The sequence below is a fragment of the Rhinatrema bivittatum genome, chromosome 1 (assembly GCF_901001135.1).
Source record: "Rhinatrema bivittatum chromosome 1, aRhiBiv1.1, whole genome shotgun sequence".
NCBI lineage: Eukaryota > Metazoa > Chordata > Amphibia > Gymnophiona > Rhinatrematidae > Rhinatrema > Rhinatrema bivittatum.
The window spans coordinates 183,290,117-183,312,913 of NC_042615.1; the positions used below are offsets into that span (position 1 = coordinate 183,290,117).

At 44.5% G+C, this 22,797-nt stretch overlaps 1 protein-coding gene across 4 annotated transcripts in view; it reads left to right on the forward strand.

Annotated features, from left to right (window-relative positions):
* Positions 1-478: 478 nt before the first annotated feature.
* Positions 479-22,797, forward strand: part of LGI2 (leucine rich repeat LGI family member 2) — a 70,934-nt gene continuing 48,615 nt past the window's right edge. Inside the window, exons 1-2 of one of the 4 annotated variants that reach the window (XM_029590069.1) lie at positions 479-1,095; positions 2,105-2,176. In XM_029590069.1, coding sequence (XP_029445929.1) covers positions 917-1,095; positions 2,105-2,176 — 251 coding nt within the window. In that variant the 5' untranslated portion in view covers positions 479-916. Of the gene's footprint in view, positions 1,096-1,187; positions 1,347-2,104; positions 2,177-22,797 lie in introns of those variants that run through there. The other 3 variants (XM_029590060.1, XM_029590051.1, XM_029590078.1) reach the window with 3 other exon arrangements.

Below are 22,797 nucleotides of genomic sequence, written 5' to 3' on the forward strand. Positions count from 1 at the left end.
TTTTAAAATGACATGAAAACATCAACGATATTTTTATATCATTGTGTCGTCTCTATCCGAGACAAACATTTAACGAAATATCATTTGGTGTTTATGTCGATTTAGTGCGCACTGTTCATAAAAGTGAGAAGTGAAATGGTACCTGCGTTGTAAAAATATAGTGTGTGCTAAAATGAAAGACGTTACAGTATAGGCACAGAAAAACACAACGATATGATCAACATAAAATCTGAACATAACAATATAACACAAAATGAATTTTTCCCATATGCTTTCCTAGAAATTCTTTTGAAAACAGTGCTCAGAAAAGCTGTCTTTATTTGTAATTATTTATGTTTTTTGCAAATTACTTTCTATGGTATTCGGATCTGAATATACATTACTCGATCCTGAATAGGCTAATCCTCCCGACAGTAGCATAAAGAGAGACCAAAAAGCAGTTGTGATGCAATCCGTCCTGCTCCTGTGCAGTCCCCAGCCCGCCCCAGGTGAGGATGAGTGGCAGCAGAGAGCCGTCGGGAAGACTCCCAGCAGCAGGGCAGGTGGACGCCCTCCAAGGTCAGGCTCCTAGCACCTCGCCTCCTTCTCAAGGAGAAGCCGGGGACGCTGGAGTGGAGTCTGAGCCTCAGCTACTTGGGGGATTATATTTAAAACTCTCCCGCATGGAGTCGTCGATAAATTATTCATGGGCCAGGAAAAGGGCTGCAGCTGAAGTGCTGATGTCAGGAGCTGAGTGCAGCAGAGCACGGCGCAGAGACTCAGCCTGAGAGTGGGGAGTGCATGTGCCAGCCAGCCCGCAGCTTCCCTGCTGGCAAAAAAAAAACAACACCACCCACCCCCCCCCAGAAACGTGCTCGAGTGCTTACAGCCTAGTGGGGGCGGGGGAGGGGTAATCGAGGCGGGGGCAGAAAACAGGATGATGCCGCTTCTCCGAGGCCCCCTCTTGCTCTTCCTGGTGGTTGGTTGTGTGCTGCGTCTGGTCCAGGTGAAGAAGATTATCAAATGCCCCTCCACATGCAGCTGCTCCAAAGAATCAATCATTTGTGTCGGATCATCTTGGGTCCCGAAAGCTATCCCTGGCGAGATCAGCTCATTGTAAGTGAAATCTCATCCGTAGGAGAGCGGGCTGGGGGGGGGGGGGTTGTTTTTGCTTATTTGAGGGGGGGGAAAGGGGTGCCCTGTCTTTTTGGCAACCTTTTGGAACTGGCATTGGTGATCAGAATGGTCAGATGTAGTCTCACGTTAACCCCCACCAGCTTCCAGAAAGCCAGAATGTATATCAGAAGAGACACAGCAGCAAGCTGCAGCCTGAGGAAAACCCTGCTCGTCCATGTGTAACATGACAAGTAATCTTCATGTTATCTTACAAGCTTCCTCCATAAACTGTGACAATTCAATGTATGTGTGTCTGTCTGTATGTGTGCTGGGGGGATAAGGGGAGGTGCTGAGACAAGAGCGGAATGAATGAGAGAGTAATGTGTTAAGAAGTAAATGTTAGAGCCGTCAGGAAAAACAAAAACAAAAACCAAAACAAAACATGAGCAAGAGCTCTTCTAGTGACCGACAGTAAGATTTCAAAGAAACCTACCCGTGGTTCACACCGTTAACTTGCTTTGCATCCTGTTGGGGATCAGAAACTCTGTTCGGGGTGTTTAAAGTTGCAATGGTGCATTCTAGGAAGGATACAAGGAGCTAGTGAGGTGAGCAACTTTTCAGTCCTATTTTTAAAAATCCATGTATGTGATTTTTTTTTTTTTTTTTTTTAAAGACATTCATTGCTGAACCTACTTAACATAACAATATCTGTTCCCCTCACCCAACAAACTGCTGCCCAGCAGCCAGAACAGCTCTTTTGTGAGGGAGGCTCAGAGCCTGGGCAGGGCATGAATGACACAGGGTGAGACCGGGAGCTGGGAATGCCCGATGTAAACATGGGACCAGGAGACCATGAAATGGCAGAGAATATTCCCCCCCTTTCCTGCTGGGATGGATCCAGGAAGGGGGTGAAGCAGTGAATGAGATGGTGACAGCGCTGCCGCAGTTTCGCTCTTCTGCCAGTGGTTATGGTTGCTTTTTCATGTTTTATTGTTTTTGCTCTTTTCAGAAGCGTGGTCAATGGAACCTTTCCTGAAATCAAGGACAGAATGTTTTCCCATCTTCCCACCCTGCAACTGCTGTAAGTATTGCACTCCTAAACAAAACCAACCCGGCTACAGCTTCTTCTGTCTGTGTCCTTGGAGGTATCAGCAGGCAAAAGCATTTGGGGGCTGCTTTAGACCTACTTGGCGGGTGTTTTGTTACACAAATGTCATTGGCAAAGGTTTTTGCCAATCTGACTAGCTGATTCAGACTTTTGCTGGTATATAAATACTTGGTAGGAGGCCAAATAACTGCAAAAATGGTTTGAATTGACCCCTTAATTTTTTTAAAGAAAATTATCATTGATGCACTTGATACCATAAGAGTACAGAAACAGATAGAAAAAGGTGAATTTTAAAAGCCCAGCATGCGCCAAATCAGAAGATGTGCGCACATGTCAGACTCGCACCTACCGAATTTTAAAAGCTGACCAGATGCGAGCGTATCTCCTGCTGTGTGCATATCTCACTCATTTCAAAAAGGGGCATGGGCGGAGCAATGGGCATTTCAAGGCGTGGTATGAGATGTGCACACAAATACTTATGTGCCCTGGTGTGCACCTGAGTCCTCTGCCATGCAACTTTACTTCTGCATTGGAGGAGGTGTAACTTTAAAAATAAAAGAGAGCCATTTCTGCCGTATTTAAAGGGTCTGGGATAGCAGGAGGGAATGCAGACTATCAAACCAAGGGGGTTTGGACGACCTAGCTCTTAAATGGGCAAACTGGTGGATGAACCGGTTCAACTGGCAGTGGTGTGCACATGGGCCCGTTATAAATTACCCTGATTTACAGGGTAGCATTGGGATTTGCACGCTTAGGCACATGCCCACTTAAAATTGGGCACATGTATGTGCGACTAGGCTATTTTATAACGTGCGCACTTATAAAATGGCGTGTATCTGGGTGTGTGCTGACACACATGCGTCAAAGTGCTCCTGTGCACCGGTTTGCAAGTTACCATTATTATGATTTCATCACATTCCTCTTTTATTCAACATTAATTGCAAACACATACTATTTTGTATTACATAGTATTAGAGATATACAGTAAAACGAAACGTTAGTCAGGAGTGAATATATTTTAATGATTTTACTTTGAGAAAAAAATAGACTTTTTGCTAAGATCAGCAATTGAGAAAACTAGAAGTGTTTTTCTTCTCAGCAGTAGTTAAGTGTAACCCTGCAGACACAGGGCAGCTGCTTAAGGCTGCACGTTGCTGATGAGCCTCTAGCAGCATTTGAATGTTGCATTTCACATGGAACGTTTAAGTCCTCTTCAACACAGATGTTGGACCAGATATAAAGCATTAAAATCAGTGATTTGTTTAAAGTAAAAAGAGACAAAAAAATAGTTGCATTAGTCTCTAATGAAAGTTTAATATCAGCCCTAATTGCATGACACCCCCCCCCTCTATTTATCACATTTCCTGATAGAACTAGGAAATTTAGGTCTGATTGTTACATGTGTATGAAATGATAACTTAAGTGTTGTTTGCACACACATCTCAGTTTTGGATAGATGACATTTTTCTTCATATCCACAAGAAAAGTCTGGATCAACTACACCACAGAAATAAACATATTAAAATGGATAAACATATCTACCATTCTTTGGCACCCTTATAACAGAATCAGCCAGAGCTACAATATTTTGCCACTGCTCTTACAATTTTTCCTGGGGTTCAGTTTATTGTATCAAACATATGCTAAAATCTACTACCCACCCCCAAGTCAGCGCTGAAAACTCATTGGCATCAGCAGTCTAAATCAGAGTGAGCTGAAGTGAGTTTCACTCTCCTAAATTATTTTTAAATCCCTGTAACCAAGAGGGTTCTTTGCAGAACTAATAGAGCCTTCTTTCCAGGATTTGTGCACATATTCACATATGTTCATGGATAAAATATATATATATATATATATATATATATATATATATATAAATAAAATCTCCTTCGTAAGGTGGGCTTCATGACATGTCCTAAAAATTTAGATAGGACACTAAACTCAAGTTATTGAGAGGAGGGGAAATACATGTAGAGATAGACAGCCATCACAGACACAGTGATCTCATAAGCTGCCTTCTTTTTGTACAAAAGATATACTCAGAGCTTTGGGCTGACTGGGGTTTGCTGCTGAATTGTAAGAATGTATTGTACAGGCAGTGTAGGCAGCCTGGAGAGTTTTGTATAAAGCCCAAAGTTAACACAAAGCTAGATTTTCCCTGCACACTTACAGTCTATATAATATGTTCTGTGACTGGTGACCAGTACTTCGCCTATTGCCCTTTCTGTTTTTGAAAAGGTTCCTGGAGAAATGTAAAAAAAAAAAAAAATGCATGATATATGAGCAGTATAATGCTGATGGTGTTTAAATATTCATTGCAAGTTAAGAGTGGAAACTACCAACTCTGTTGTATTACAAAGTAGAGAGCTACTTCTGTTCAGGTATGTTTTAAAGCTGGGTGTCAAACTCAAGTTCTCGAGGGCCACCAAAAGGCCTGATTTTTAGAATAACCAAGATATAAAAATTGGTGCTGCTGTTTTAAGCAGTAAATCAATTTCAAAGCCTACTGAAAATCTTTTGTTAACACACCACAAATCTAGTGACAATTATATTTTATATACAAAATTTTTTTTTTTTTTGGGGGGGGGGCGGTATATTCACTGTTTCTGTCCTAGAAGCCTCTCATATTCATAGACTTTTCACTGTAGCAGTCTTAGGAGAGGAATGAGCAGGATGGTGCTCTCCGCTTACTCACCCAGGTCACCCTACATAGGCTGACCCTCCTGGTTTTGCCCTACTGCATGCTTGGAGTTGGAGTCCAGGATCTGGAACTTGGCTCTTGGAGGAATTAGAGACCAATGAGATACCGATGCAATACTAATATCCAATATCTGAGTTTAATTAATTTTCAATCATTTTTTATTGTAATTTTTTTTTGGGGGGGGAGAATTTGGGGGGAGAGAAGTAATACACTAATTGAAATAATAAGGTTCCGTGCACATCCTATAGATTAGTGTTTCCCAACCCTCTCCTGGAGGTACACCTATCCAGTCGAATTTTAAGGATTACCACAATGAATACGTATGAGATAGGTTTGCATATATTGGAGACCCAGGTATGCAAATCTATCTCTTGCATATTCATTATGAATATCCTGAAAACCCGACTGGTAAGGTGTTTCTCCAGGAGAGGGTTGGCAAACACTGTAATAGACTGATCCCTAGACCAGCTATGTAAGGGTTACTTCTAGGAACTGTCTGGTGCAGAAGTCATTACATCTGCAGTAATCCATTCCAGTCTTAATCTGAACTGTATGCCTTCAATATGCACAAGCAAATTATTCATGGAGAATTGTAGTCATCCCTTGTAGTTGAAGGCGTTCCAGGATTTCTTCTGCGAAGGAATCTACACTTGCTGCATGCTTTGCACTATTTCAAAGAGCGAGTAGCTGTACTTCCCTTACTTCAATTACGTATTTTACTGCTCTTTCTTTTCAGATTTTTGATGCTTGTCCTCTCTGTGCAATTATGTCCCAACGTGCCTCACCTGGAACCTAGCTAAAAGAACACCAGCCAAGCTATAGAAGTGTTAAGTAGTAGCAGCAGTGGAAGGGTTACTGTGCAGCTTCATGCATTCAGGGAGAGGCCATGCCAGCCCTGGCTTTACTCTGACTGCATAAATGGATTTAGCATTACAATGTCTGGAGAAACAAGTAGTACAAGCCCATGCAGTAAGTAGGTGGAAAAAGGACTGGCACGGCCTCTCTCTGCTGACCTGGCACTATATGGAGATGACAGATTTATAAGGCTAATGAATGTTGAAAGATGCAAACTTTTGAAACTGTCAAGGTCCCTTTTTCAAGTGTTGTCTGAGGAAGAGGCCCTCATCTCCCAGGGAAGTGCCATCGTTAGAGATGTTCTAACTTTATAAAAGATGCTCTTTGTATCCAGCTACTTTGTTGGTTCTCTTTTAACTAATTTTATTTTAGGCTTCCACAATATTCCTGAGGTGACCCACTAGCTCCGTGTGAGAGGGGACAGATTGAGATAATTTGGATTATAGTCCCATTGGATCTGTGAAATTCTTCTTCAAATTTTTCTCTGTTCATTATGCGCTCCTGCAGTTCAGTTTATAAAATATACTTTTCTTTTGCTTAGAGTTATGCTTTTATTTATTTAGTTAAACTTGCTTATTTTTATTTATTTATACCACCAGCAAATTATTTATTTATACCTGACCAATTATGGACACCCAAAGCAGTGCACCATAAAAATAAATGTTTAAAAACCAACAATACAACTAAACCAAGACTACAAATACAAAATTTAGCAAATGAACATTACAACCTAAAAGAAATCAATGTCCTTAAACAGACACCTAAATCTTGCTATTAGGATACTGATGGACAAAACCTTTCATTGACACCAAGGTGGATTACTGTTTTAAAAAAGCATAGAATATATACAAATACATGTCCTCACTATAGTACTTACCGTACTTACAATAATACCTCAGCTTTGTCATTGTGGATGTCAGTCTTCGCCTAACAGTGGAGTCTGTGCATGCGCGACCAGTGCAGCAAACTGTCTGGGCATGCAGACCAGAGCCTGAAGAGCAGATAGAAGCCCGGGACCATCAACGCAGCCCTTCCTGCCAAAGGCCAAAAAAAGCAGAAATAGGCCTGGGACTGAGACTGCAGGCAGATCCCTTTCCACCAATGGCCAAAGAGCAGACAGAGCACCCCCCCATGTCTGCCGGCGGAGCCAATTCTGCTCCTAGCTGAAGAGCAGAGAGAGAGGGTTGGAGGAGGATAACCTTGCATGGTAAAGTAAAATGCCTTTGGCATTTCCTTCTTCCCAGCTGGAAGGAGGAAAAACATTTCAGGGGGGGGGGGGGGGCAGAGTGAGTGAGAGAGGGACGGGAAGGTGGAAGGGAAGGGGAGGAATGATTGAGAGGTAGAGAAGGGAAGAAATAAAAGGCAGGTTAAAGGGTTAAAGGGGAGAGAAGGAAAGGAGGAGTCAGAAGGAAGGAAAGGGGTGTGAGAGTTAAAGGGATCAGATGGGAAGCACAGAAAGAAAAGAAAGAAGAATGAGTGAAAGCAGAGGGAGAGGGGAGTGAGAGAAAAAAAGGGGTCAAATGGGAGGGAAGTTGAGGGGAGAACAAGACTGTATTTATGAGGGTTTGAGTGGAACAGAATGTGCCAAACACATGCACCCCTCAAAGGGCACACGGATCACTCACCCACTCAGTCATACACGGACACTCACAGTGCCCAAACCATTTCCACTCAGACCCACATTCACTCACATGCAGAACTTACACCCCTACCAGGAAAAGGAGACCCTTGCAGTGGTGCAGCAGAGGGCAGCAGTGCTGGTGGGTTGCCCACCTCCTGCCAGCAGCAGAAGAAGCAGCCCTGGTGAGGTGAGGGGAAAGAGAGGAGACTGACGGGAAGGAGAAATGAGTAAAGGGAACAGGAGTGTGAAAAGAGGGGAAGGCACGGTGTGCAAGGAGGTGAAAGCAAGGGGGAAGAGGAGAGGACAGGAGCTGGGAGGAGAGTGAAAGGAGGGAGTGTGAGTGAGGAGGGGAGGGAAATGGAGAGGGGATGGAGCAGGAGAGGGCGGGGAGAATATGTCAGACTGCTGAACATAAGGAGAAAAGTGTGGGGCACCCTCTCACTTCCACACACACTAATACTGTCCAGGATCCCCCTCACCTCATACATCCACACACAAAAAGACCCATGCCCCCCATTCAGAGACACATCCACACTCACCCACATACTCATCCCCCACTCAAAGAGACAAACACACTTCGACAACCTCACCAATCACATACCTCACCCAAGGATACCCCCTCTCACAGAGATAGACATAAACAAAGACACAGTCTACCCATGAACTCCACTCCCTGAGACACAACCATCTATATTTATATTATACTATAAATTATATTATATTATATTATAATTATATAATCATAGACAACAGTTATATAATTATAATAATCATAATAACAATTATAATAATCATAATAACAATTATATAATCATAGACAACAGACTCAGTCTCAACAAATTCGTCAACAACACAACAAAAGAATGTTTCTTTAAACTTCAAACATTAAAGAAACTCAAACCTCTCCTCCTATACAGAGACTTCCGCATGGTTTTACAAGCCATCATACTCCCAAAGCTGGATTACTTTAACTCTCTCCTCCTAGGCCTTCCAGCATGCACCATCAAACCACTTCAGATGGTCCTAAACGCCTCTGCAAGAATTCTATCAAATGCCAAAAAGAGAGATCATATCACCCCAATTCTCCACCATCTCCACTGGCTTCCAATTAACTACAGGATCCAGTTCAAGTCTCTAATGATGATACATAAGGCCTTACACAACATCGCACCTCTCAACCTAACATTCCAAATTCAATTACACACATCTGTGAAACCAACCAGAAGCGCCTATCAGAACAGACTAATCACACAACCTGTGAAATCCGTTCTGAGGAAACGTGCATTATCCACAGCGGGCCCTTCACTTTGGAACTCGCTCCCTCCAGACCTTCGTTTGGAACCATGCCACTCTACATTTAAAGGGAAACTTAAGACTTGGCTTTTCAAACAAGCTTTCCCCTAGAGCCAAGAACACGAAGAAAAGTCTTTTCAAGCCCACAACGAGTTATTCAGATCTATTTTTTTCTTCCTTTGTTAATCAGAAATTTACACATGCTGACTTCAATGTAAAAACTTGTTACTTAGTTTTTGTTCAATGTAAAACTTCTTTTATTCTGTTCTATGTAAACCGCTATTTGTAGCGATAGTTACTGTTCTTTGTGAACCGGGGTGATATGTATATTATACAGGAACCTCCGGTATATAAATATTTTTAAATAAATAAATATATTGCACAGACATTCACATACACACATTTACACACGTAGCCTCATGACAGACTAAATGGCAGGTTGGGATGTCTTAGGGAACTGGGGGGCTCTCTATTGTTCTGTTATAATGGAGGGGGAGCCTCAGTGTATAGGGAAGAAGGAGCACTAAGAGCTTACTGTATAGTGCTGCTCAGTTGGGATGCATGTTGTGGGGTAGAACTTTACAGGGTGGGTAGCTGAGTGGAGGGGATTTTGTGGCTGATAGGTGTGAGTGTGCACATAGGGGTAGATTTTAATAGATGTGTGCGCGCTACCTGGCGTGCACGGATTTTTTTAACATGCGACGTTTTTTGGTCATATTTTGTTGCTTAATGCTCCAACAGAGCAATAGCAACTTGCGCACGCCCTCACTCCCTTCCCCGGTACAGCAGCAAATGGCCGCTGTACTGGCCACCCCTTGGCCCGGTTGCATGGCTGGGCCCCTTCTAAAATGCGTGCGGAGTGCGCAAAGCCCAGCCGCGCCTGTAACCCTTGTTTTTTTACATCTGCCGGCCATTTAAAATCAGTCCGTAAGGCAAGGGAGGAGAATCTTAGAGAACTGAGGATTCATGTTTTAGATCAGTTTAGCCCAACATTTCTGATGGGTTTTTCTACTGGTATGCAATATAAAACATTACAACTCCAACTTAATAAACTCTCCACTACAAGTGTAGATCCTATCCCTTACATCAACCTAGTTCATTCTGTATACAGATATTGATCAAGATCCAAAAGCCTGCTCATAGAGCCATGCCTTCACTCTTTTTCTGGAACCACAGGTAGTTCTTCTCTATTCAAATATCACGAGAAAGCTTATTCCTCAAGACTAGAGCCACGTAATTAATAGCTGTATGAGAAGGGACTGCTAGCAGATCCAATTGTGACGAATGCAAGGAGCACAGAGGTTTGTAACTGGGCAGCAAGTCTGCCAGGTACATAGGGCAGTGTAATTCTGAACATCTATAGACCCAGGGCTGTGTTAGATATGGGAACATTGGGCCTGTGCCCTGAGTCTCAGCAGTTCCCTGGGACTCAGGGCTGTAATTTTTTTTTATTTTTATTATTCTGTATTATCTGTAGTTGCACGGTTTGAAATCTGTTTCTATTTTCCTAGTTATATAGAATGTTAAGAATTCTTGCAAGTCTTTATTTAAGTGAGTGTGTTTGTTTATTAAGGGAAAAAAAGGGCTGTTTATTTCCTCCTACCCTGTCCCACCCCCATGCACCCGTAGAATGTTTCTTCTCAAATAGTTCTTTCAAGGACTTAGGTTAAATGAATAATATAAGACCTAAGTACCAGTCTCACAACTTGTATATTAGTCACTATTAGCAAAATATATTTTATTCAGTGTAACAATTATGGTGCTTATGTCCCAAAGCTTATCATTTGGAGAATTGAGTTTGTCCAATTTGCCTTCAGCTGCCTGCAATGAAAAAGAAGCTGACTCATCTGAAAGAGGAATTGTCCAGGTTTAAAATATCTTCCCCGTCCTTGCAGCATCCAAAATATCTCTCACAGAGGATAAAGAAACCCAGGAATAAATGGTTTACAATGGGATCTGGTAGAAAAAGGTCTGTGACTCTTTTTTTCCCAGTTTTGCAGCATCCTCTACATCTGTTCCCTCTCCCACACAGAAGGCAGACAAACAGGATTCAGAAACCCAGGAATAACTGGATTACAATGGGCTTTGGCAGAATAAGGCCTGTGATGAAGAGACACTGTTACACTTACATAATGCCTTTTCTGTATTGGAAAATGAAGAAGCCTCAACAGTAGAATATGAAGTGATATCTGAAAGGGAAGAAGTCACCCAATGCACCCAGAAACTCTTTAATATTATCAAATGTCATAAAAGAAAGCTTATTCTGCTGGGAGACTTGGTCATCAGAGGAACCAATTTGGGAACTCATTTTGATGGGGACACAACAGCCTTCCAGGATCCTCAGCTAGTAGAAATGCAAACCAGGTAGTGACAGCAATTATAGAAGAAAGTAGGGACTCTGAAATCAGTTATCAATTATCTGGGGACCAATGACCTAGACAGAAATTGTGTCCATGCAGTACAGAAAGATTTCCAATATCTAGGGAAGATTAGACACATGGCAAAGACTATTGCCTTTTTGGAAGTATTACTTGTTCATGGAAAGGGAAAGGAAAGGCAATGCTTTATAGATAATTTCAATTTCTGGCTCAAAGCCTGCTGAAAAGAAAGTGATTTTGGATACATTGGAAGCTGGGGCCATATAGGGAGCAGTAAAAAGCTATATGGTAAGGATGGCCTACATTTCTCTGTGACAGGTGAGAGGATGCTAAGTGAGAAATTTAGATCATACATGATCAGGCATTTAAACTAGAGGGTGGGGGTGGGAAGAAATGACCAATGAAATTGGCATGTCATCCGTAAGCAATAGAGGAAATGGGAGGAGAAAATAACAAAATCAACCAGTGCATAAAAGCAGAAAAGATGACCAGGAAGCGCAGAAAACTAAGGGAGAAAATGTTATGTTTGGCATCTTGTGGGACATCCCTGCACCCTGATGCCCTCACCCTGATGCCAGTAGCACCCAGTCTTCTCCTCTGTGGCAAATGTCTTCAGCCTCCTTTCTTGTGCGGCAAGGATGCCGCCAAAACCACTGCCTCTAGTGTCCCTACATAGGCATATGTGTGTGCCCAATATCACATCTTTAAAGGGCCCACGGCAGGAAACTGACTGTGGTGCCTCTTGATGACATCAGCACTTCAGCCCTATAAAAGGGTCCCTCCTGATATCCCTACCTTGCCTCAGCATCTGGTCTCCTGCATCATTGGTGTATTGCATGTGCTGCTTCCTGTTTCCTGCTACTTTGCCTCGTCTCTCCAACCCAGCCTTGCCTTGACTCTCCAGCCCAGCTTACCTCATCGCTCCAGCCCAGCCTTGCCTGGACATTGACCATTCTTGTTTGCTGCCTGCCTCTGTCCCTTGCCTGGACCTTGACCATTCTTGTTTGTCTCCTGCTTCTGACTCTAGCCCGGCCCTGGACCTAAGCAAATGCCACTTCCACAGAGACTCTCACCTAAGACCTGCCAGCCCCCAGAATCCAAGGGCTCAACCCAAGGGGAAAGGGGTTGGTATAGGTGAAGCTCCGTTCAGTCTCTTTCCTGCATAGCTCTGTCAGCTGTCGGTGAGGGCCTACCCTGTAGGCTGAGATAACCTCACCAAGGCATTAACGGTCTACAAACCTTACAGCAAAGTTGGAATCAATGACCACAAATGCTTGTAGTCTGAGCAATAAAATCCTATGCTTGCAGGCCATAATGGTGGACTTTGTTGCTGTTACAGAAACATGATTCATTGATTCTCATGATTGGGATACAGACATCCCAAGCTATAACTTGTTAAGGAAGGACAGAGAGGTCAGAAAAGAGGGAAGAGAAGATCTTTATGTCATAAACAAATACAAGTAACTGAATTGCAAGGGACATGGGATAGGGAAGAAGCATTATGGGCCGTCATAAAAAAAGAAGATGGTGCTTCCATTTTTACTGGTGTGGTCTACCGGCCTCTGACTCAAAGAGAAGAACTAGAAAGTAGGGATGTGAATCGTTTTTTGACGATTTAAAATATCGTCCGATATATTTTAAATCATCAAAAAATCGTTAGGGCCACGATACAATACCAATTCCCCCGATTTATCGTTAAAAAATCGTAAATCGGGGGAAGGGGGAGGGCAGGAAAACCGGCACACTAAAACCCCCTAAAACCCACCCCCGACCCTTTAAATTAAATCCCCCCCCCAATGCTTTAAATTACCTGGGGATCCGGCGGTGGTCCAGAACGGCGGCAGTCCGGAACGGCCCCCTCAATAGAATCGTGTTGTCTTCAGCCGGCGCCATTTTTCAAAATGGCCGCCGCAAAATGGCGGCGGCCATAGACAAAAATGATTCGACGCAGGAGGTCGTTCCGGACCCCCGCTGGACTTTTGGCAAGTCTTGTGGGGGTCAGGAGGCCCCCCCAAGCTGGCCAAAAGTTTCCTGGGAGTCCAGCGGGGTTCCGGGAGCGATTTCTTGCCGCGAATCGTTTTCGTACGGAAAATGGCGCCGGCAGGAGATCGACTGCAGGAGGTCGTTCAGCGGGGGTTCCGGACCGCCGCTGAACGACCTCCTGCAGTCGATCTCCTCCGTACGAAAACGATTCGCGGCAAGAAATCGCTCCCGGAACCCCGCTGGACCCCGTTCTGGACCACCGCCGGATCCCCCAGGTAATTTAAAGCATTTGGGGGGGGGGTTCGGGAGGGTGGGGGATTTAATTTAAAGGGTCGGGGTGGGTTTTAGGGGGGTTTAGTGTGCCGGCTCACGATTTTAACGATTTTTCACGATAGTTTACACACCCAAACGGCAACAATACGATTCCCTCCCCCTCCCAGCCGAAATCGATCGTTAAGACGATCGAGGACACGATTCACATCTCTACTAGAAAGAGATCTGATCAAAGACATCCAAAGGTGGGAACTAAAGGATAGATTTTAAAAACCCTGCGTGCTTAAATCCCGGGGTTTATGCGTGTGGCCAAGCCTTGTGTGCGCCGGGCGAATCTTTAAAGAGGCCCGGCCACACGTGTAAACCCTGGTACATGCACAACTGTCGGGCCACTTCAATGGGGCGGGCCAGGACAGCGCCATTGAATGCTGGCCCAAAGACTCATGTGCTGATAGCCGGCCGGTGCACGCAACTTACTTCAGGTTGGGTCCTGAAGTAAGTATGAAAACAAAAAAAACAAGGATAGATAGGTAGGGTTTAGGGGATGGGGAGGAGAGGGGAAGAGGGAGGGAGTTTAGGTAGGGAGGTAGGGAAATTCCCTCCCAGTCTATTCCTTAATTGGAGTTGCCAAGTGGAAATTGTGAAAGTCTCCCCCCTTGCGCACGCCGTCCGCACATGCATGCACAGATTGTAAAATATGGCGTGCATGTGCTCGCGGCCACCCAATTTTATAACATGCACTCTCCGGGAAGTGCGTGCACATGGATGCGAGTGTACACATTATAAAATCTACTCCTTAGGGAGATGTGTTGCTCATTGGAGATTTTAATTTACCGGATATGGATTGGAGTATCCCTTCTGCAGAATCTACAAGAAGTAGAGAGATAGTGGATGCCCTTCAAGGGGCTCTGCTTAAACAAATATTAATAGAACCAGTGAGGAACCCCATTAGTGAGCACTCTCCCTAGTACTAACTAATGGAGATAATGTCTTTTTTAAAATTATTTATTTATGATTTTACAATCTTGGTCAAAAACAAACTCTGTAGAAACATTGTGAGAGGAGACAGAAAACATAAAAAAACCAATCACAATCATAAATCCAATATAAAGAAAATTAAACAAACAATCCTCATCACATCAAAGTAAGTAAATTAAGGAAGGACACCAGAGAATAAAAAGAGAACTTAAATAAACTAAGAAATTGTAATTACATGACCTAAACCTTCCATAATGTACTATTGATCTCCCTGAAGCTCATTCTGAGATCTATTAGTCAAACATCTGGTATCTCAAAAGAAACGTAACTGCTCTGGAGCAAAAAAAAAGACATAGTAATCATAATTATATTTTATAAAGCATTTTGGATGGGTACCTTAATAAAAAAAAGAAGCATCTAAAACCATAATTTCTGATTTCATAGTCAGAAATGTTTTCCTCCTTTCCTGGATAGTTCTAGCTAAGTCAGGAAAAATTCTAACACACTGCCCTAGAAAGTTATTTAAATTGCAGAAATACTTCTTCATGACAACAATTAAATCTGACTCAGAAAAAAAGGAAACAAGAAGAGTTAAATGCTCGGAAACGTCTTCTGTCGAATTTTCAAGAAAATTGGTCAGATTAGACAAATCTAGAGAAATTGGAGCCTCTTGCCTTTGGGAATTAGATGAAAGAAAATAAACTCTGATAAATGCCGGAATATTCTCCTTAGACGTAAGAAAAATTTCAATAAGATATTTCCTGAAAGTCATTCTAGGTGATTCTCCCATTACTTCGGGGAAGTTTAAGAAATGAAGATTAAGGTGCTTCTTGTTATGTCCGCTGGCTGCGGGCGGCTGCAGCCGACCCAACTCATATCCTGCCATGCCTGGCCCTCCACTCCAGGGGAACTCGTGGCTCTGGCCAGCCATTGTCACTGCGCTGTTCCTGGCCCTCCCTGCTCTACATGGTGGCTGGGACGCCGCCGGTCCACGCTCCAACTCTGGGCCTTCCTAGGCGCGCGCGCGCGCCATGTGTTCTCTATATAAAGGGCCAATGGCGGGAATCCCTGGACCGTCCCCGACGACCCAGGGATTCCCTCCTTTGGCCTATGCAAACTGACTTGGCAATGAGTTCCTTCGCCTCTGGTGTTTGTTCCTGCCTCTCTGGTCCCATGGTTCCTGCCTTGGATCTCCAGCTGCTGATCTGGCCTCTGGCTCGGGTACCCGCTTCTTAGGGGCCTGCTTATGCTTCCTTCGGGAGACCTGGTCTCCAGGCTTCTCCGCTCCTCGGGGTAGCTCCTGCGCTCCTCACCAGAGATTCCACCTCTACACTTCCCCGCTCCTCGGGGCAGTCTCTACATCATTACACCAGTGGCTTTACTCTACGCTTCCCTGCTCCTCAGGGCAGCCTACGTCACTACATCAGGGACTTGACTCTGCACTTCCCTGCTCTTCAGGGCAGCTCCTACGTCATCACACCAGAGACTCTGTTGCTTCGCTGTCCCGTCCTTGGGATGGTCTTTGCATCACTCCTTCAGAGATCCTGTCTCCATGCTTCCCGCTCCTCGTGGCCTGCCTAGCACATCTCTGCCTTGGAGGTTCCTTCTCTGGTACATCGTATCTTCAGTCCTGCCTAAGAATTGTGACTCCTCCGAACTGTTCCTCTTTGTCCCGCTCCTTGGGGTGCCTCACATTATATCTCAGTGCAGGTACCTGCGATCACGTGGCAGTGACACAGGATGTTCTCACTCTACTGAACTATAGTCGACGCTGCAGCTGACCTCGCCTCCCAACGGTGAGGACCTGTGAGGCCCTACTCCTCAGGTAGCACCAACCTCCACCTTGGGCCAAGGGTCCATGAAACCCACGAATCCTCTCTTGATTATCCAGGTACTCCAAATGCCTTGAGAGGGACCCCTGTTCTTTAATCATGGTGGAATTAAGGGAATCAACTTCTTGAACCTCTTTCTCCAATTTGGAGATTTGGTTACTATGCTCATTAATCTGTTCCCCACACATTAAAAAATTCCCTTGAAGTCTTTGAGATAAAGAAGAAATGTTAGAGGAACATTCAGATACCATAATCCCATGATGAGATAATAAGTCCCAGAGTGAGTCAAGAGTCACCACTGTGGGTTTAGAAGTTTCAGAGTTTAAAGATGGGACATTTATACTCTGAGATGGAGCCAAATTCAGGACCACTGAATTCACACCATCGTCGCTAGAAAAAGCAGCAGGGGCAGTCTGAAATTCTCTACTCCAGGCCTGTTCCACACCACTAGCAACTCTTATAGTTCCACTGAATGCTGAGAATGCTTGAGCTCCCTCCAGCATAGTTTTGCTGGTGACATCATCTCCCAGTGCTGTGTGCAACCCATTTGAATCAGCATGTCACTCCGGTGGGGGTCGAAAATTCAGGGGGCTCAAAGATGTCTCGCCAGGTGACCCGAGCACTCCCTCGCCCATGGTTACAATAGCACCAGTCCCCTCCTCGAATGCAGAATTAGTAGACACAAAAGATGTAATAAGCGACTGGACTGAACAGCAGGCTGATTCAGAGGGAAGAACTTGAATTCTCCCCTTCCTTTTAGGAGGCATATTGTAGAAAAAGGAAAAGAAGGTAATGAGGAAACAGACCCTGCCGCAGCATGTCTAATTCATGCCGCCATCTTGGCGCCCCAAGCATCGGGGATAATGTTTTTAATGTCCAGGGAAGTGCCCATCTGAGCACCAGTGAACATCAGACAATATGGTTTGATATCACAAATAGGATATAGAGAAGTCATACAAAGATCCAAGTTTTGAATTGAAAAATATGGACTTTGTCAAGATGGGGATTACCTGGAGGAAGAACTAGAAGACTAGGAGAAAATGTGTGAGGTGGAAAAACAAGTGGACCAAATTAAACGGAGCTATTACAAAGGCAATAAATCTATACCATATGTTAGAAAAAGTAAGCAAAAGTAAGAGGAAAAAGAAACTGATCTGGTTCTCAAAGGAGGTGGCTGAAAAAATAAAGGCAAAAAGAACAGCGTTCAAGAAATAGAAAGGATCCCAAAAAGAGGAACACGGGGAAGAATTCCTGGTAAAACTGAGGGTAACAAAGAAAGAAATCAGGAAAGCTAAAGGTCAAGCAGAAGAGAGGAAGAGAGAAGTATAGGAAGAACTAGGAAAACTGAAAGTGGACAAGGCCATGGGGCGGGATGAGATACATCCCAGGATATTAAGGGAGCTCAGAGTTGTGCTGGCAAGTCCACTGAAAGACCTGTTCAATAGATCCCTGGAAAGAGAATGGTGCTGAAAGATTGGAGAAGAGTGATGGTTGCACTTCACAAGAATGGTAGCAGAGAGGAGGCTGGAAACTACAGGCCAGTTAGCCTCATCTCGATGGTGGAAAAATTAATGGAGACTGTGCTGAAGGAAAAGATAGTGAACTATACAATTTGGTGGGTTGCTGGTCCCAAGGCAGCATGGATTCACCAGGGTAGGGCCCTGTCAAACAAATCTGATTGGGTGACTAGAGAACTGTATCAAGGAAGAGCGCTTGATGTGGTTAACTCGGATTTCAGCAAAGCTTTTGATACAGTCCCACATAGGAGGCTCATGAATGGGATGAGAGGCTTGGGAGAGGACTACAAACTGGTTGACTGACAGAAGACAATGTGTAATGGTAAACAAAACCTACTCTGAAGAGAGAACAATGTTAAGTAAGTGGAGTGCCACAAGGACTGGTTTTGGGACCGTTTCTGTTCAATAACTTTGTGAGTAACATTGCGGAAGGGTTAAAAGGTGAAGTTTTGTCTATTTGCGGATGATGCTAAGACCTGCAATAGAGTGGACATTACTGATGGAGTAGAGAGAATGAAAGATGATTTATAAAAGCTTGTAGAGTGGTCGAAGATTTGGTAGCTGGGATTCAATGTCAAAAACATCTGGGGTGCAGTAAGCCAAAAGAGCTGTATGTGATGGGTGGTGAAAGACTAATATGCATGGACTAGGAAAGGGACTTTGGGGTAATAATGTCCTGTGATCTGAAGGCAGTGGTTATGTTTTGTAAGAGTGTGAACCCTGGGCCGAGGTGAGAGGTGTCTCCTCCCACAGGGAGGAGCCCTGTGAGCCTCACTGTCGGTAGGCGTGGTCTTGGACACAGCTGTATGTTAGAGACTTTTTTATGAAAGAAGGAAAAGCAAAGCCCGCGGAATGGGAGGTGTAGTTAAAGTACAGTTCTGAGCTGAGGGATGATCCCCCAATGTGAAGATCTGGTAGTGAAAGTCTCTTCAGAAGTGTAACAATACCTCAGACGTGCAGATCCGGTAGTGGCCCACAGAGCGGGGAATGCCGAAGATGTCTGTTCTGTGTTGATGATGAGAAGATAGTCTGAGGTGCAGAAACCCAGAAGAGGATCCTATAGATGGTGCGGTAAAACCTGCAGCGCAGGGTATCCCGGAGTGACTCCTACTGGGGAGGATACAGTAGTGGCCCAAGGCACGGGGTACACCACAGAGAATCCCACAATAGGTCTGGTGTTGTTGAAGTCCGAAGTCGTGTACTCACAAGAAGTAGGTCCAAGAGAGTGTCCCGGGAAGCGGGACACTCCAAGGCAGGAAGGCCCTCCGAGGAGAGGATAGCCAGGAACGCGGAAGGGCCCCCGAGGAGCGGGTACCCAGAACGTCTCATGCCAAGAACGGAATCTGGAAATGGAAGTCCAAGGATGGAGCAGATTCAGCAACGAGTAACTCCTTGCTAACTCATCAAAGCATAGGGCCAGTTGGCTTAAGTACAGCAGAGAGATGACGTCATTCGGAGGGGACGCCCCCGAGGTTCCCACCATGACGTGTACAAAGGTGGCCCTTGCGCACGCGCGGCTTAGGTGATTCCTGAAACAAGATGTCCCGGGAATGCCAGGCTGCCATTTTTCCTAGGATTGACAGTGCAGCAAAGAAAGAGATGAGCATGAGTGGTCGCAACCGTCTGCGACCGATGGGCGTAACAGCAGCAAATCAATGTGACAAGGAGATTAGCTAAAGGCAGAAGAATGCTGAACTGCATAGAGAGAGGAATAAGCAGTAAGAAAAATGAAGTGTTAATGTCCTTGTACAGGTCCTGGGTAAAGCCTCACCTGAAGTACTATGTTCAGATCTTGAGCCCATATATCAAAAAGAACAGCGCTCAAGAAAAAGAAGGGATCCCAAAATGAGGAAGAATTCCTGGTAAAACTGAGGGTAACAAAGAAAGAAATCAGGAAAGCTAATGAAAGCGGGATGGAAGTGATCAAGAGAGAATCGATCAAAATGGTGTGGGGGTCTGTATCAGAAGACTTATGAAGAGAGGCTGAAGGATCTAAATATGTATACCCTGGGAGGTGCAGGGGAGATATGATACAGACCTTCAGGTACCTGAAAGGTTTTAAGATACTCAAACTTCAAACCTTTTCTGTTGGAAAGGAAACTGTAGAACTAAGGGTCACAAATTAAAATTCCAGGAGGAACGACTCAGAACCAGCATCAGGAAATATCTATTTACTGGTGAATGCCTGGAATGCTCTTCTGGAAGAGGTGGTGAGGACAAAAGCAGTAAACAAATTCAAAAGGCATGGGATAAACACTGCAGATTCCTAAAGGCTAGAGATTAGAAATGAAGAAAAAAGGGTGCATGGATGTAACCTGAGTGGCAGTTACTACCCTTAACAGAAGGCATGGGGATTAGTACCCTTAACCAATTAGCCTTGATGCTTAAGACACAACGGCAACATCGTTCTCTACTTTGGCGGTGAAAACTGGGGACTTGGATTCAGATGATAGTCAATACTGGGCCTCTACTTTTATGGTCCAGGGTAATGATACACAGACATTAAGGATAAAGTACAGGACTGCTTGTATGGCCAAGTCCAAAAGCAAAGTACGATCAGGCAGCATTGTCTGAATTATCAAGAAGGCTGCTCACCCAGTAAAAATGTTGCAAGCTGTAATTTTGGTATGGGTTTGACAATTGCTTGGTTTTGATTGTAAATATTACTGCCCTTAACATAAGGCTTGGGGATAACTGGCACGGACCAGCAGTTACTACCCTTAACAGAAATATGGCGGTAACCTGCATGTTATTACCATAAGAAATTTGCTAGGCAGACTGGATGGACCATTTGATTTTTTTCTGCCATCATTACTATGTTAGGAATTTGGAACTTGTTCCTGCTCTGGCCTGCTTTTCTCCCTCTCACCTCACCTCTCCTGTCTATGTCCTGGCCCAGCACTGCAGCCGCTGACTCTTTTCACTCCTCTCCCAGCAGGTGCAGCTCATAGTGCAGCTGTATGAACTGTGCAAGCCATGAAGAGGAGTCAGTGACTGTAAGACAATAGTTGAGGAATCAGGAGGGGATGAATATAGAGGGTGAAAATGAAACAATAGAGAGCAGGTGAAAGACAGAGGGGAAATAGACAGAGGAAGGAGTGAGAACAGAGGGGGGAATAAGAGAGGTGTGTGTGTGTGGGGGGGGGGGGGGGGGGAGTGATGAGGTGGGAGAAAGAAAGATGGTAAGTAGGTGAGGTGAAAAAAAGGGAGAGTGAGGACCAGAGAATGAGAGAGGAGGAGGTAGAGTGAAATCTAGCTTGGAATGGATAGAAGCTAAAAAGAGATGAAAGGGAAACATCACTGTGAGAGACAGGAAGGAGAGAAAGTGAAGAAGACAGGAGGAGAGAGAAGAAATAGAAAATGGAAAGGAGATCCTGGAAGTTAGGATATGATAGACAAAAGGAAGGTGGAAAAGAGACTGGAACCAACACGATTAGAAAAATAAAATGCCCAGACGACAAATGCAGAAAAAAAAAGTCTTTTATTTTCACTTTAGTGACTGGAATATGTATTGTATTGTGCAGTTCTTGTATTATGCCCAGGATAGGAGGACATGCATATCTGGTTTTTTTTTTCTCCAGGGCTGCACTACATGTAGAGTCTGACGCCTCAGATTTCCATTTCAATTTTTGTTTGCATGTTTTTAATTTCTAATTTGTAGTCAGGTATCCTGATAGGAGTCTGTCTGTGTTCTGCATGTGGGACTGAGGTGAGGGATTCTGCTAGTCTTTAGTTTATATATAGTTCAGTTTGTTTTATCAGTAGGAGTTGTATTCGTGTTCCTGGTGTAATTTTTACAGCACTGCTTTTTCATGGGTAGGATTGTTGGGTGTTTGAATCTGACAACTTAGTGATGTTCTGAGTATGGCAGGTTTGCTCTGTCAGGTCTGGGTGCAGGGGGAGGAAGCTGGCATCAATCTTGCAGCCATATTTTGAAGCAACTGTATTTGATCCATGGATATATTAGTAAGATCCTTGTATTCGGCATTACTATAGTCCAACTGAATGAACTAGCATGGCTAGGTCTCATCTAAGAAAGGAAGAGCTGACACATTTGTTACAGGTGGCAGAAAGTAGTACAAATTACTGCAGACACTGGTGCTTACATGATCAGTTCTTCATCCAACCTGAGCCCAAGCTAGAAACCATTCTTTTAGGTGATAAGGTCATTTCAGCTTCAGATGGAGGAGATGCGAGTATGCTTGTCTTCTGCTCACCCACAAACCCTCTGATGTAGCAGGAGTTTGTTTAAGTTTCTGTGATGATAACCAAGATGCAATAGAATTTAAGCGGGCACTCAAGTTCTCGAGATTTTTTTTTATATAGTCTTATATTCTGCTAGCATTCCAATAAAAATTGCCTGCATTGATCCTACGTGACTAGTGAGCCACCAAAAAATAACCCTTTATTCCATAGTATCAAATTAAGGCAACCAAAGGTTCTAAATACAGTCAGTATAGTATTGAATAAAACTGGAGTAAGAATCAATCTCTGTGGGATGCCACAAGACAGTAGCCCTGTAGTTAAAAAATTTGGGCCAGATTTTCAAAGGGTTACGTGCGTAAATGCTCCTGCGCGGGCCGAGTCTATTTTGCATAGGCTTGGCGACACGCGCAAGCCCCGAGACACACGTATGTCCTGGGGCTTTGTGAAGGGGTGGGGTGGGGCGGGGCGGAACTGAGGCCTCCGGATCAGCGGCCCTGCCGGGGGATTGCACGCCGGCACGTGGCTGGCGCGCGCAACCTACGCCTGTCCCGAGGCGCGCGCAACATATTAAACAAAAGTTAGGGGAGGTTTTAGATGGGGCGGGTTAGGTAAGGGAAGGGAGGGGAACGGGGAAAGCCATCTGGGCTCTGCTAGGGCTCGGCGCATGCAAGATGCACTAGTGTGCACCCCCTTGTGTGCACCGACCCCGGATTTTATAACATGCACGTGGCTGCACGCGCATGTTATAAAATCGTGCGTACATTTGTGCGCCCCGGGTAGCGCGTGCACAAATGTACCCCGCGCGCATAGGGGCAGATTTTTAAAAGTACGCTGGATTTTATAAGATACGCGTGTATCTTATAAAATCCGGGGTCGGCGCGCGCAAGGGGGTGCACATTTGTGCAACCTGCGCGCGCCGAGCCCAGTGCGAGCTGCATGTTCCCTCCGAGGCCGCTC